At 50.2% G+C, this 14,375-nt stretch overlaps 1 protein-coding gene across 1 annotated transcript in view; it reads right to left on the bottom strand.

Annotated features, from left to right (window-relative positions):
- Positions 1–11,763, bottom strand: part of LOC103209189 (glycolipid transfer protein) — a 40,795-nt gene extending 29,032 nt beyond the window's left edge. Inside the window, exon 1 of the mRNA XM_007954972.2 lies at positions 11,661–11,763. Within this exon, the coding sequence (XP_007953163.1) occupies positions 11,661–11,763 (103 nt within the window). The remainder of the gene's footprint in view (positions 1–11,660) is intronic.
- Positions 11,764–14,375: the final 2,612 nt, after the last annotated feature.

Below are 14,375 nucleotides of genomic sequence, written 5' to 3'. Positions count from 1 at the left end.
TATTTTCACGCAAATTCTTCTGCTAGTTGGGGTTTAGTCCAAATCTGCATCCTTTCCTTCAAGGCTCAGGGGTCCAAGATTATCTTCTGTGTCTGTATTTATTGGTTTCCCTTTTCTTTGTTGAAGAGGGTCTGTGCAATCCTTCTGCCTAGTCCGCCATCTTGCCCCTCTATTCCCAAACTTGTTTTTTGTTTTTTTTTTAAATTGTCTCAGCAAACAGGATCTTCTTTAAAATGCCACCTGGAACCTGTCTGCCAGGAGGGTGGGGGAGGCCTTGGAGGGTTTTACAGTTAGCTCATCATCTTCCATTCAGGGAGAAAGGAAGGGGTCTCAAAAAAATGTATCAGATAAAATCCCACCATGTTACTTCACAGAACCAACTCAAAGGCGCACAGATTTGGAGTACAGTAAAGCCTTGGAACACCTGGAAAACAGGCTCTCCTATTTAGTGGATGCTTTCTGAAGCACGGTACACAGTCCAGAGGCATAAAGGAAAATAAATAAATCTCTAAGAAAAACAGAAACTTCCCACGGAGGCCAGGATGTCAATCTCACCACTCATCAGAGCCAAATGAAAAAAACCGAGGGGGAAAGAAATCTGTTAACAGATACCACTGCCAAAAGGCTAACATCCCCCATAGGTAAAGGGCTCCTACAAATCAACGAGAAAAATAAAACAACTCTATAGAAAAATGGGCAATGTACAGAAGAAATGAAAAGATGCTCAATTTCCACAGTAGAAAATTAAACCAGTAAACTGTTTTCCATCTAACAAGTTTCCTGAGTTCACCTGTGTGTTTCAACCATTCTAGATGGAACTCATCAACATGTAACACAAATGTCCCTGCCTTTATACAGCAGGCCATACATGATTTTCTGCACAGGATCATCATCAAACATATTAACTGATACAGGTGTGACCCAGTAATGGTGCGGGTCCCCTCAACCCCACTGAACGGCCCTTGATGATATGTTTTCAGGTCAGCTTTGTGTAGTTCTTTAACAATTCCTCTTGATGGTGGCTAGTTACTTCTTCCAGCTTCACCTATAGGGCTTTGATTCTGCTAATCCAGTTGCCACTGAGTCAACCCCGACTGCAGGTGACCTCACGGGACTGACAACTGTGCTCCAGGGTTTTCAGTGGCTGATTTTGCAGAAGAAGAGTGTCAGGCCTTTCCTCTAAGGTGCCTCTGTACAGACTTGAACAGCCAACCTTTTGGTTGCCAGCCAAGCATGTTTAACTGTCTGCACTGCCCTGGGACTCCATGATTCTACAAGATGCTTGGAAAACACATAGGCAAAGGTGTCCACACAATCCACAACACAAGAGGGCAAGAGTAGCAAGCATGGCCTCTGCAGCAACTGTGGCTGGATGGGGCCGCCCACGGTTCCTGCCTGGGTAGGTGTGTGCCATGGCCCAAATAGGTGTGAGACAGCTGGGACAGCAGAATCCCCAAGCCGGCAGTTGCCAGAGGCCCCCCAGAGTTAAACTCATCTCCTCTTTTTCTGGCCTCAACAGAACCGAGGAACACCTGCACGGCACATGTGGAAACTTCCAGCCAAGCTGGTCAGACAGCAATCTCCCATGACTGGCAATGTTCCTGGCAGTGGGACAGGCGACCACATCACCCCACCCTAGCCGCCCTCTCATCTCATTTCCAGAATAATTCTCAGTCAGGGACAAAAAGCTCTCTGTGAAAGACACAGCTCCACTTTCAGCTTGTGTGATTCAGGGTGGAACACCTAACCCAACCCATAAACACGTATTTCCAGAAAGGAAGAACAGGCTGCCCACGACACCATGATCAGGGAGGTGCTATTTCACTTTTTTTTTTTTCCCCCTTTCTTTTTCCTCATGGCTGGAAAATAAAGCTCAGTTGTTAAAAACAGGGGACGGAGTAACTTACAGGTCCTGGGTTACATGGGCCATAATGGGAGGCGCTCAAATTACAGTTGATGGAGATGAATCATTTATTAATCTGGGAGCCCAGCCGCGTTCATATTGAAGCCAATTTTGAAGGATAAGCGCCCTAAGAAAGCCCACTTCCCAAAATGCCTCACACCTGAATTCTACCACCTAAAAGGGGATGAACCAAACCAAAAGCCAGACTCACAGCCGTCAAATCAATTCTGACCCACAGTGATCCCCGCTGGGTTGCCAGGGCTTCTTTACCGAAGCAGACTGCCTCACCTTTTTTCTGTGGAGCAACTGGTGGGTTTGAACCCCCAACCTTGTCGTTAGCCGCCAAATGCATTAACCACTACACCACCAGAGCTCCTTAAAGAGGAATGAAAGAAAGTTTAAAAAACAATTCAAAAAGCTGCTTTAAAAACTGCCCCCATGGCATGCCACTGTCTATGACTACACTTTGGGGGGAGGGGGAACCAGCTCTCTTTAGCAAAACCAGCCTAGGATTGGGAAGGCAGTTGGGAAAATTATTTCTTGCTGTGTGGCTTGGGAGATGTGAGCCAAGCTCTCTGAGCCTTATTTGTAAAATGAGGCCAATAATGGATTCTCCACTTCATAGGATTATCATGAGGCTTAAGTGAGGTTGCATAATCAAAGGCCTCAGCACGGTTTCTGGCACACAGCGTGTTCTCAACATAAAGGAAGGTACTGTTTTGCATGCTTATCCTCAATTTATTGTTACCTAGGAGCTCTGGTAGCATAGTGCCTAAGGCACTTGACTGCTAACCAGAAGGCTGGCGGCTCAAACCCACCAGCCACTCCTCGGAAGGAAGGTTGGACAATCTACTTCCATAGTGATACTGCCTCGGAAACCCAAGGAGGGGTCGCTGTGAGTCAGGTCCAACTCAACAGCACATAACAATAACAACAACAAATGTTATTCTGTGGCATAAAGCATTGATGCCCAGCTACTAACATAAACATTGGTGGTTTGAACCTCCTCAGCAGTGCCATGGAAGAAAGAGGCTTGGTGATCTGCTTCCAAAGATGAACTCTCCCCAAAGAACCCATTGTTGCTGAATCGATTCAAATTCACACCCACCCTGTAGGGCAGAAATGCCCCCTCCATGGGGTTTTCAAGGCTGTAAATCTTTATGGAAGCAGACTGCGTATCTTTCTCTCATGGATAGGCTAGAAGGTTCGAACTGCCAACCTTCTGTTTCATAGCTGAACGTGCAGCGGGCTCCTCCCATAGAGATTACAAGCAAGAAAACCCAATGGAGCAGTTCTACTCTCTAACACGTTGTGGGGGAGGTGATCGCCATGAATTGGAATTGACTTGATGTGCTTCCTTCCCACCGGGCAAAGCTTTGCTTTAGAGAGGAAATCCAGCAAAGAATGATTCCAATGACTGAGAGAGCAGGAGAAAGGGCGAAGGGAGAGACAGAAGGGCGGGAGAAAGAGAGAGATGACTGACTGACTGACTGACTGGGTAAAATCAGTGAAAACCCTCCAGTCACAAAACGATAACTTGAAAAGGACTCTGGGTTGTTCACCGCCATGGAAAGAGCCCTGACTCTGACCCCACGCACAATGGGACCGGACCTGGACCACTGTGATCCATAAGGTTTTCACCAGCTGGTGAAAAATATGACAGACCAAAATAAAGGATAAAAGATCTCAGAAAGAAGGAAGGAACACAGGAAAAGCAAGGCAGGAAATGAATCGCCCCTGAGCAAGGGGAAGGAAGCAGGTTGCCTACCATCCGGTGGGAGCTGGGCTTTTGACAGAACCCCTGAGAGGGCTGAGCTGCAGTAAAGCCTTCCCAAAGCTGACATACAGTTAACAGTCTGCAGTAAAACAAGGCCCCATATAGGTAACAGTCAGAATGTAACAAAAGAAATTAACACAGACCTAGGCCATTTTAAAACTGAAACAATGAAACACAAGATTAGAACCTAACATCCCCAGGGGAATAAACTCCAGAAATAAACGTATTGCCATGTCAGTCTGGAACAGGCCTCTGGGGTCCCCTCCTCCCCATAAATGGGGCAAGAAAAGGTGAGTTTGCAGGAAGACTGCGTTTCTGTGCCTGCTTCCAGTCTCAGGGCCAGACCTGCTTGGAAGCCCCAGTTCACCACTTTATAGCTGCATGACTGGTCCCATCCCTTCACTTCTCTGAACCTCAGACTCTTCTTCTGTACAATGAGGCCAATTCCTCCTAGTTCACAGAGTCACCAGGAAGGTTAGAAATAAGATGATACAGGTCCCTGCATGGTACAAACGGTTAAGTGCTCGACTATGACTGAAAGGCTGGCAGTGTGAACCCACGCAGAGGTGCCTTGGAAGAAAGTCCTGGTAATCCGCTTCTGAAAGCTCACAGCCTTGAAAGGGCCTAAGGAATAGTTCTACTCTACACCATGTGTTGCAATCAACTTGATGGCAACTAACCAGCATGACGCCCTCAACTGAGGCTAGCATACCCCTTTATATACTGCTTAATTAAATCAACAGATATTTATTCCTACTAGGGGAAGCTCTGGTGGCGTAGTGTCTAAGGCACTTGACTGCTAACCAGAAGGCTGGTGGTCCAAACCCACCAGCCACTCCTTGGAAGGAAGACTGGGCAATCTACTTCCGTAGTGATATTGCCTTGGAAACCCAATGAGGGGTCCCTATGAGTCAGGTCCAAATCAAGGGCAGTGTGTTTGGTTTGGTTTGGTTTATGTGCTAGGGGGTCCCGGGTGGTGCCAACAGTTAACGTGCTCAGCTACTAACTGAAAGGTTAGAGGTTCAAGTCTACCCAGAGGTGCCTTGGAAGAAAGACCTGGCAATCTACTTCCAAAAAATCAGCCATGGAAAACCCTATGGAGCCCAGGTCTTAGTCTGTCACAAACGGGGCCCCTGTGAGTCAGGATCGACTTGATGGCAGCTAACAACATGGTTGAGAGGAGTAACTCAGGCTTCACAAGAGAAATGAGATAAGGCCTAGGTCAGGGCTTGGCATAAGGGTGCCACTCAAGCCCTCTGTCCTGCGTTCTTTCGCTGTCTTTTGGCATTGGCTGGTATCCACGTTCTGCCACGTGTGCTGCTGGGTCCCAGGAGAGCCTGACCCCAGCCCCTAAGGGGGTCCCAGTACAGCTCTGAGTCTCCAAGCAGCCTGGGTGGTGGATGTTACCCAGAATGGGCATGGAGACTAGCAGGTTAGGTCAGTTGGCAGGCGCCAGGGTGGGAAGCAGCTCCCCGTCCTCCTGTTTTTCAGTTTGATCTCCAGCTGCAGAAGCTGGCCTTGGCCCCGGACCTGGGGCTGGACTTCTGGATGCAGAAAGAGGAGCTGGTCGCCATTATCAGGGGACAGCACAGGCAGTGTCATTGTTCTGTGCTCTGTACCGCCTTCAGACATATAAACAAGGATGCTGGCGCAATCAGTTCTCAGCAGTGCACCCCAAGCCCTGGAAATCTGTCACCAAGACCCAGAGAGGGCTTAGTGTTGGCAGATCCCTTTGTCTCATGGGCTGGGTGACAAGAGAGTGGTTTCTAAAGGCCTGAAGCCATCTGCCACACCTGTGCCAAGAGGGGGTGACTCCTGGGCACTGCGCACCAGATGACTTTGGGAGATCACCAGAATCAACCCTCCCTAGAGGCCCTAGCAGCCTGTTTTACGGAGGGGGCTGCAGGCTCAGAGAGGAGACATTGCTTGCTCATGGACCCCCACAGCTCTAGCACCGTAGAACTGGGACTCAAGTTCAGGCTGGTGCAACTTGACACCGAGTCCACGTTTCCTTCCACTCATCGTACAAAGAGCTCAGAATGTGGGCTTCTGTGGACAGCAGACCCAGATTCAAAATGACTTCTCCCCTCTGCGCCTCAAGAACAGCCAGCTCACAGGGTATAACAGAGACTGTGGGATGGCATGGTGGGGCAGGTAGTGGCCACAGTGGCAACCTGTCAGGGGTTATCCAGATTTGATGAGCTCATGAGTGGGACGCCCCAGTGTAGATCAGGCTCACCGTTCCAGTTGCCATCAAGTCAATGACAACTCATGGTGCCCCCACGTGTGTGTCAGAGAAGAACTGTGCGCCACAGGTTTTCAATGGCTGAGTTTTCAGAAGGAAATCCCTGGGCTTGTCTTCTGAGGTGCCTCTAAGTGGGTTTGAACCTCCAACCTTCTGGCAAGCAGCCAAGAGAGTTAAATGTGTACATCACCCAGAGCCTCCCAGCACACAGATGTTCCCAAATGCTAACCCAAACCCTCACCTACTACTTCCAAATGCACCTTGGGTGGCACAGTTAAGGCTCAACTACTAACCAAAAGGTTGGCAGTTCAAATCCCACCAAGAGGCATCTCAAAAGGCAGGCCTGGCGATCTACTCCCAAAAGATCACAGCCTTGAAAACCCTACGGAGCAGCTCTATGCTGCACACATGGGGCCACCGGGAGCTGGAATCGATTCACTGGCAACTGGTTTGGTTTTGCACCTCCAAGCAATGACAGCAGTCTGCAGGCAGCTTCACTTCAACATGGCACAAACCAGAGATGTGGTCAGTGGATGCAGCTCCTGGAAAACTGCTTGTTGCCATGGGCACAAAAAAAAAAAAAAAAAACACTCCCTGCTGTCAAGTCAGATCTGACTCAGAGACCCCTCCTTGGGTTTCTGAGGTGGTGAGGTGTATCTCTACGGAAGGAGATTGTCCAATCTTCTGGTTAGCAGACAAATGCCTTAGGCACTACACCTCTAGAGACCAGCTCCCCTTTAGGACAGGGTGCTCCTTACACACAGGAAAGGGGTACTTCAGGTCACCCACCATCCTGCCTAGGCACCTAGGGTGGGGCTGGCACCCAAGCACTTAGCCCAACAATGTCTCAATTAAAGGAGCTGATCTGCTTTGGGTGTCCCCATCTGGATGTCTTCCACACCCTACGCGCTGTAATTTGCATTAAAATAAGCAGGCATTCCAGGGAGCAGACTAGGAGCCAGGTACCTCAGAGGAAACCTGTTTATCTGGTCTGTGGCCCAGGTCTGAGTCTGAGACAAGCATCTTAGACAGACCAGCAGATCCACTGGCCCCCCCTTGGTACCAAGCAGGCCGGCTCCACCCAGGGTCTTCTCTACAGGAGGAGGGCAAGAGGACAGGCACAAGGAGTCCAGAGGCCTGAGTTCTAGTGCGACTTGGCCAGTCACTCATTTGCTATGGGACCTCGAGCAAGTCACCTAACCTGTCTGGCCTCAGTTTCTTTGGCTATAAAACAAGAAGATAATCTGTGCTTCTAGGCTGCCACTCAAAACGGGCGGGTAAGCCCTGAACCAAAGGCCATGGAAAGCATCTTCCTGGGCTCACTCTAGGACTTTTTAACAAGTGCCGGATATTGTAAGCCCAACATCAAGGACACCCATTTAATTAAGCTAAACGAATGAGGACTATATCATTCCCATAATGCAAATCGTATCCTCCAGGTCCTTCCTCTTTGGTGTTTCCCTAAACAGGGAGAAAAATGGCTGCCGTCTCATGTGCCGACTCTATCTGACCCACAGTGGTTGTATCCAGGCTCCAATGGGGAAATAGTGCTGTGTTCAATTACTAATGTCTACCATGGGTACCGTCTATGCTAGAGGTGCTATGTATTTTCATTTTAACTTGGAAAGAGAGAAAAAGGAAAAGCACTTTCAGAAAGAATGGGAACAGAACCAAAAGTATTTGTTCAACAAATATCTGAGGCCCCACTAAATGCTTGGCACCTAAGTAACTCAAAGTCACAGAAACTTACAATAAACTCTCCCTGCCATTGAGTCGACTCTGGCCTATAGTGACCCCCTCTGGGTTTCCGAGGTGGTTAAGTATGGAAGTAGATTGCCCAGGCTTCCTTCCACGGAGTGGCTAGTGGATTTGAACGGCCAACCTTCTGGTTAGCAGTCAAATGCCTTAGGCACAATGCCACCAGAGCTCCCAAAATTACAGTAGGATATGGTAAGTTCCATGGGAGGCTTGAGGGTCAGGAAAGACTTTCTGGATGAAGTGACTGCTAAGCCAGTTCCTTAAGGATAAGTGGAACTCAGTAAGGCAAAAGGAAGGTGGGTGGTGGGGACAGGAGTGGTGTACCAGGCAGAGGCGACAATGGGCTAAAGCTCTGGAGGCAAGTGATGACATGGGACCAGTTGGGGCTGCACACCAGTCAGAAAGGTGGAGTACCGATTTCAAGGTGGGGTAATAGGGAGCCACTGAGGCTTCTAGGCAGGAGTGACAAGACTGAATGGCATCTAAGCTCCTTCCCTGCAATTGTTAAAGGTTATAGACTGCATAGCTGACCTAAAGAATTAGAGAGCAGGCCTCACAGCAGTCTTGCAAACCAATCAGTCAGACATGAGATCTGATTACTGGATCCAGGTAGAGAAAAAAGACAAAGGCTGACCTCTAAGCAAACAGTGGAACCCGTCCAACCCAAGAGACTGAGGCTGGAGATACGGAGGAAGGTCTAGTCCAGGATGTGGATGCCTCTAAACCCAGCAAACAGGAGGCTGGTCTACAGCCCCCACCTTGCTAAAGCAGAAAGAACCAGCAAGTCGATGGCAGTGGGTTGGGCTGGGTTTTTTGGATCCCTGGGTGGTGCAAATGGTTTGCACTGACTACTGACCTGAAAAGGCTGGTGGTCTGAACTTACCCAGCAATGCTGCAGAAGAAACACCTGGCAATCTGCTCCCATAAAGATTATAGCCAAGAAAACGCTCTGAGGCAGTTTTACTTTGTAACACAGGGGGTCACTATGAGTGGGAATCAACTCCACAGCAATGGTTTTGGTTTGCAAACATGTCTGTCACAACGAGAACAGGGGGGTGCTACTGGCATCCGGTGGCAGAGTCCAGGGTTGCTGCACGACATCCGATGATACAAGGAACAGCCCTTCCAATGCTAAGAACTATTCTGTCCATGATGTCAACAGTGCCGGGGGTGAGGACTCCTGACCTGGGGAAAACTCTGTGTGCCCACTACCTCTGGGCAGCTCCTTTCCAAAGAGCCATGCCCTGCCTGGAGCAGCCAGGTGACCCCAGCTCTGGGCCAAGCCCCTGGTCACAGCCAACAGGCAATCAAAGTCCTCAAGAAAAGCCACTGGTGGGCAAATCGCTGTAAAACCTGAGTCTTAATGGTGTGCAGTGCCTAAAGCACATGACTGCTCACCAGAAGGCTGGAGGTTCAAACCCAGCAGCCACTCCTCAGAAGGCAGATTGGGCAATCTACTTCCGTAGTGATACTGCCTCGGAAACCCAAGGGGGGGGTCGCTATGAGTCAGATCCAACTTGATGGCAGTGAGTTTGGTTTTGGTTTGGTTAAACCCTCAGAGGACCTATCCCCCAGAAGCTTGGCTGCAAATGGATTGTCACTTTCTTCAGAGTGCTAATTATCCTCTTTGATGATGAACACTCCTAGGTTCAGAAGGGCAGAACGGTGCTAGTTAACCCTTTGTGGGCTGACCCCACTGTGGACTATGAATAAATGGCCCTTCTGTCAGCAGATGTGACAGCCCACAGCACAGGGACGACAGTGGAGACAAGGACCCTTTGAGGCCACGGAAAGGGGGAGGAGACATATCACAGCCCTGGCACCAGATCTCTGCTAGTTCTAACTGCCGCCTCCCCCTCCCTCAAAAATCAGCCAGATAACCACGTCCACCAAGGTGTCCCAAAATACAAAGCTGTCTGCTCTTTCACAGATGATCAGGGAGCAAAACCCCACAGGCCTGGCCCAGAGTGTCTCCACCTTGATGCTGCTGCCTACTGAGGCCAAATAACTCTTTGTGGTGGGGGCTGTCCTGTGCATTGTAGGACACTGAGTGCTTTCTAGAGGCCAGGAGCAGCCCCCTCTCAGCTATGACAACCAAAATGTCTCCAAGCATTGCCAAATGTCCCCTGGGGGGCAGTCATTCCCAGTCAAGAACCACTGGCTTAAGAAGATTCTGGATCCTACTCCAGGCTAAGTAGGCTCCAACCTGCAAGTCTTCAGAGAATAACAGAAAAACAAGAACCCACAACTCTACTGCCAAAACAGACAGCTCCTCCATGCTAAAGCCATCTAGCTCCCAAGGCCCAGCTTAGAAATTCAGTATTATCTCAAAAGTGCACAGCTGATGGACAACAAGAAAGTTTTGTTCATTCAACAAGTACTGACTGAACACCTGCTATGGGGCAGGCACTGCACTGGGCACTGGGGACCTAGAAGTGGAGATGAGACCAAAACACTGCCCTCAGGTTGCTCACCCAGGTCTGAGATTCACACAAACCAGAAAACGTCACTCCCTCAAACACTAAATAATCATCTCCTATGGGAGAGAGCCAACACTGGATCAGGAACTGAAGGAAGAACCACACCCCAGACCAGTGCTTCGGGAACACCATCTTGGCTATCCCTCGTGGCTAGCCTAGGAAGCCAGTATCCCCATTTCACAGATGGAAACACCGAGGCTCCAAAAGTGGAGGAGAGAAGCTGGACCACTCCACGCAGAACTCACAGCTCTGAGGTAAGCCCTGTCCACAACAAGCCCTGATCTACAACAGACCCTGGGGCCAAATCCCTCCTATGTCAGTATTAAGGTTCTGCTAGTTTGTGGGTTTCAGCTGGACTCTGCCCTGGGGACTGGTGTCTTCCTGTAGGGCCACCAAACAAACAGCAGGGCGGGGCACTGGGTAAGCCCACATGGAAGAGAAAGAAGCAAAGGCTCAGGTTGCACCCTTTACCCAGGACCCGCAAGGCAAAGGGCAGGGGAAGGTGACGGTCTTCAGTTTCCCATTTTCCATTCAGGGCCCAGGCCGGGCAAGGGAGGGGAGGACAGAGGGTCTGAAATGGCTGAGTGGTTCCCTTCTTAGGGCTCCTGAGCCTTCCTCAACATGACATAATGGGGGCGGGGGAGTGTTGAAACTACAGGTGGGATTCAGCACCCTGAGTCTGATATCACCCCACAAAGCAGCTCTGGGGCCCTGACCCTATCCTAAAAGGAGGAAAAACTTCAGGTGACCTCTCCTACAAAAAGGTCTGAAGTTTTGTAACTCCCTCTTCAACCGGTCCTACCTCATCTAGACTGCCTGTTGCTGGTAGGGGAGTCTCTGACCCCGGAATGGAGAGATTCTAGGAAGGGTTCCCAAGGTTCTACCCAGGAGAGTTGGGAGGAGATAAAAGACTGGGGAAGAACGCAGGAGTGGCGGATTGGGAAGCATCTGGAAGTAGTGGGAGGCACCTGAGAAATATGAAATATGAAGGAATGTGAAGTGTTTGGAGAAGTGGAGGATTTTGGGGTGCAGGGAAGATGGCGGACTGGGCTGAGAAAGAGATGGAGAATATATATCCTAAAGAGAGAGGGTTTGGGGGTGGCCCAAGAAGGGAGACTTTGGGGTGCTTGGAGAAGAGGAGGTTTTAAGGTGCTTAGGGAAATAGGTGGCATAGTGGATAAGACATTTGACTGCTAACCAGAGGTCGGCAGTTCAAACCCACCAGCTGCTCCAAGGAAGGAAGATGGGGTCATCTACTTCGGTAAAGATTTACAGCCTCGGAAACCCAACGGGGGTCGCTATGAGTAGGAACCGACACGATGGCAGTGAGTTTGGTTTTTTGGTTTAGGGAAATAGGATTCGGGGTGTCTACAGAAAGGAGGATTTGGGGGTGCCCAGGAGGAGGAGGATTCAGGGGCAGCACTGTGGGGCAATAGGACCCAGGACGCCCTGAGGCAAGGCTCAGGCCAGCCACCCTCTTCACCCGGCTCGGCTCACCGAAGAAGGGCGGCAGGTGGGACACGGCCTCGAGGAAGGGCCCCGTCTCGATCTGCTTGTCCGCGGGCAGCGGCTTCAGGAGGTGCTCGGCTAGCAGCGCCATTTCTGGGTCGAGGCCCGCGGTGATGCCCCAGCCAGCGGCGCGGGCGTCCACACCCCCCCCCGGCCCGCCGCCGTCAGCGCCCGGGCCGTCAGCGCCGGGGCCGTCAGCGCCGCCCGCCGCAGGCTCCGGGGACGCCAGCGTCTCCACTTCCGCCAGCGCCGCGCCCGCGTAGCCGAGCGCTCAGCGCCGCCCTCCGGCCGAGCGCCTAAGCGGCCCGCTGCACCGCCCGCCCCTGCCCGACCCTACCCAATCCGCGCTCGCTGCCGCGGCTTTCTACGCCGCTATTGGTTCGAGGACTTGACCAGCCAGCTGGGCGCGGAAGCGCGCGGACTCTTGCACCGATCCGCCCAGGGAGCCACTCCTAGGTGAATAGTCCCCAGATGTGCTATCTGCCGCCCCCGGCTTGGGTCCGCACCCCACTCCCGTATCAGGCGGGCCAGCTCGGTCAGAGTTTTCTCCTACTGGTGGCGGGAAGCTGCCCAAATCACAGCTCACGATATACCCACCAACCCAGGTTACCGCCCAAGCTATCCTGTGCCTCTCAGGCTGCTGCCCCAAGTGACCTGTTGGATACTGCTCAATTCACACACAAACGAACTTAGCCACTACCCAGTCGGATTGGGGTCCAGTCCGACCTTAACAGTGTGATGTTACATGTTGGACCCAGCCCAGTTTATAGTCCACCTCAATTTCTACCTGCCTGGGCACTTAATTTAATAACTCAAGACTTAACCTCACCCCTAAAGAGCTCTGGTGGTGTAGTGGTTAAGGCATTGAGCTGTTAATTAAAAGGACTATGGTTGGAATCCATGAGCCGCTCACAGATGAAAGATAAGGCAGTCTGTTTCTGTAAAGATTTACATCCTTAGAAGCCCAGTAAGGGCCATTATGAGCCCAAATCCACTTGATGGCAAAATATATTTGGCAATGATACATCTGACAAGGGCTTTATCTCTAGAATTTATAGAAAACTCCAGTACCTTAACAACAAAGACAAATAATCCAATTAAAAAATGGGCAGAAGACATGAATAGACACTTTACCAAAAAGGATATTCAGACGGCCAACAAACATGAAGAAACGCTCAAGATCATTAGGTATTGTTGTTGTTGTTGTTGTTATGTGCCGTCCAGTAGGCCCCGACTCATAGCGACCCCTCCTTGGGTTTCCGAGGCAGTATCACTATGGAAGTAGGATTGCCCAACCTTCCTTCCGAGGAGTGGCTGGTGGGTTTGAACCGCCAGCCTTCTGGTTAGCAGTCAAGTGCTTTAGCCACTATGCTACCAGAGCTCCCTCCATAAAGATTACAGGGGGGAAAAAAAAAAACCCTATGAAGCTCAGTTCTACTCTCTAACACCTGGAGTCACCGTGAGTTTCTACTCGGTGACATTGGAAATGTGAGTGTGATTTGCTGACACAGTACCTTACTACTCTATACTAAGATGCAAAGGCCTTCAGGTGGCAAAGAGCTTGGGGCATGTCAGGAACCAGGAGAGGGGATGAGAGTGGAGCCAATGAGGGGGAGGAGATGAGTGGAGTGTCAGGACTTCAGCTCAGGAAGGTGACGGGGCTAGAAAATGTTGGATCAGGTAGGTGGTGGTAAGGAGTTTGGTTTTTATTCTAAGGTCAATGAGAAATGTAGAAAAATATCTGTCAAACTTTACCCAATGTTTTCAATTTAACCTTTCAGGGGGCAGATGAGAGAAGAGATTGTTCCAAACTAAGGATCCAGGCAGAATCAGGAAGTGAGAGGGGCTGGGGGACCAATCCATCATCATCTCTTACTCGTAATCAGACCCTGGCATGCCCCATCAAGTCAGATGTAGAAGCCCAAGCCATCAGGTATGTCCTGTTCCCACCCTGCCCAACCTCATTGCCTCAGGCATCTTAAGATACCATCTCCTCAAAGCCTCACCTGCCTGTCCAACAACCCAGCCCAGTACCAGAACCCCACATACCTCCATTAACTCAGACTCCTCCATCAACTCCAGGAAAGATTACAGCCCACATGGGGACCTCTGGCATCAGACAACACCCTGATTTCTCAACTTGCTCCATCCCAGCTGAACCACCCAGAGACTATGGCTGAAACAAGAGTCTACAAGAGTCTCCTTGGCATGCTGGGATAGGTCATTGCTCTTGGTCAATGAAGTTTGAAAGTTTGTTCATCCACCCATTGATAGATCCATCCATCCATCCATCCAACAAATGCTTCTGTGCCTGCTCTGGGACAACTTCTTGCCTTCCTGTAGCATATAACCAGGATTTGGCTGGTACCAGGATCTGGGCTAGTGCCGTAACTGAATGCTGTGAGCTGGATGTTGTACAACAAGGAATGGAAGGCACTTTGAAAACTGGAGGCCACACCGGCCACCACCTAAAGAGCAATGTGGCTCTTCACTTGGCCAGTCATCATGTAGCTTTGCCAACTTTTCAGCTTTCTCAAGAAACTCAGAAATCCAGATGTGTAGATAAAATCTCTAGGTGTGGGAAATAACTCAAATTCAAAAGAAATACTAAATAGGAAAGAAGGACATACTATGGAGAGGAAGTGGGAAGAGAGCTATTACATTGTACAGAATTGCAGTCAATGTCATGAAACAAAATGTGTA

The sequence above is a fragment of the Orycteropus afer genome, unplaced genomic scaffold (assembly GCF_000298275.1).
Source record: "Orycteropus afer afer isolate SDZICR_OR568_19922 unplaced genomic scaffold, OryAfe1.0 scaffold00487, whole genome shotgun sequence".
NCBI lineage: Eukaryota > Metazoa > Chordata > Mammalia > Tubulidentata > Orycteropodidae > Orycteropus > Orycteropus afer.
The sequence above is the reverse complement of the archived record's forward strand: the minus strand, read 5'-3'. Positions and strand labels throughout refer to the sequence as shown.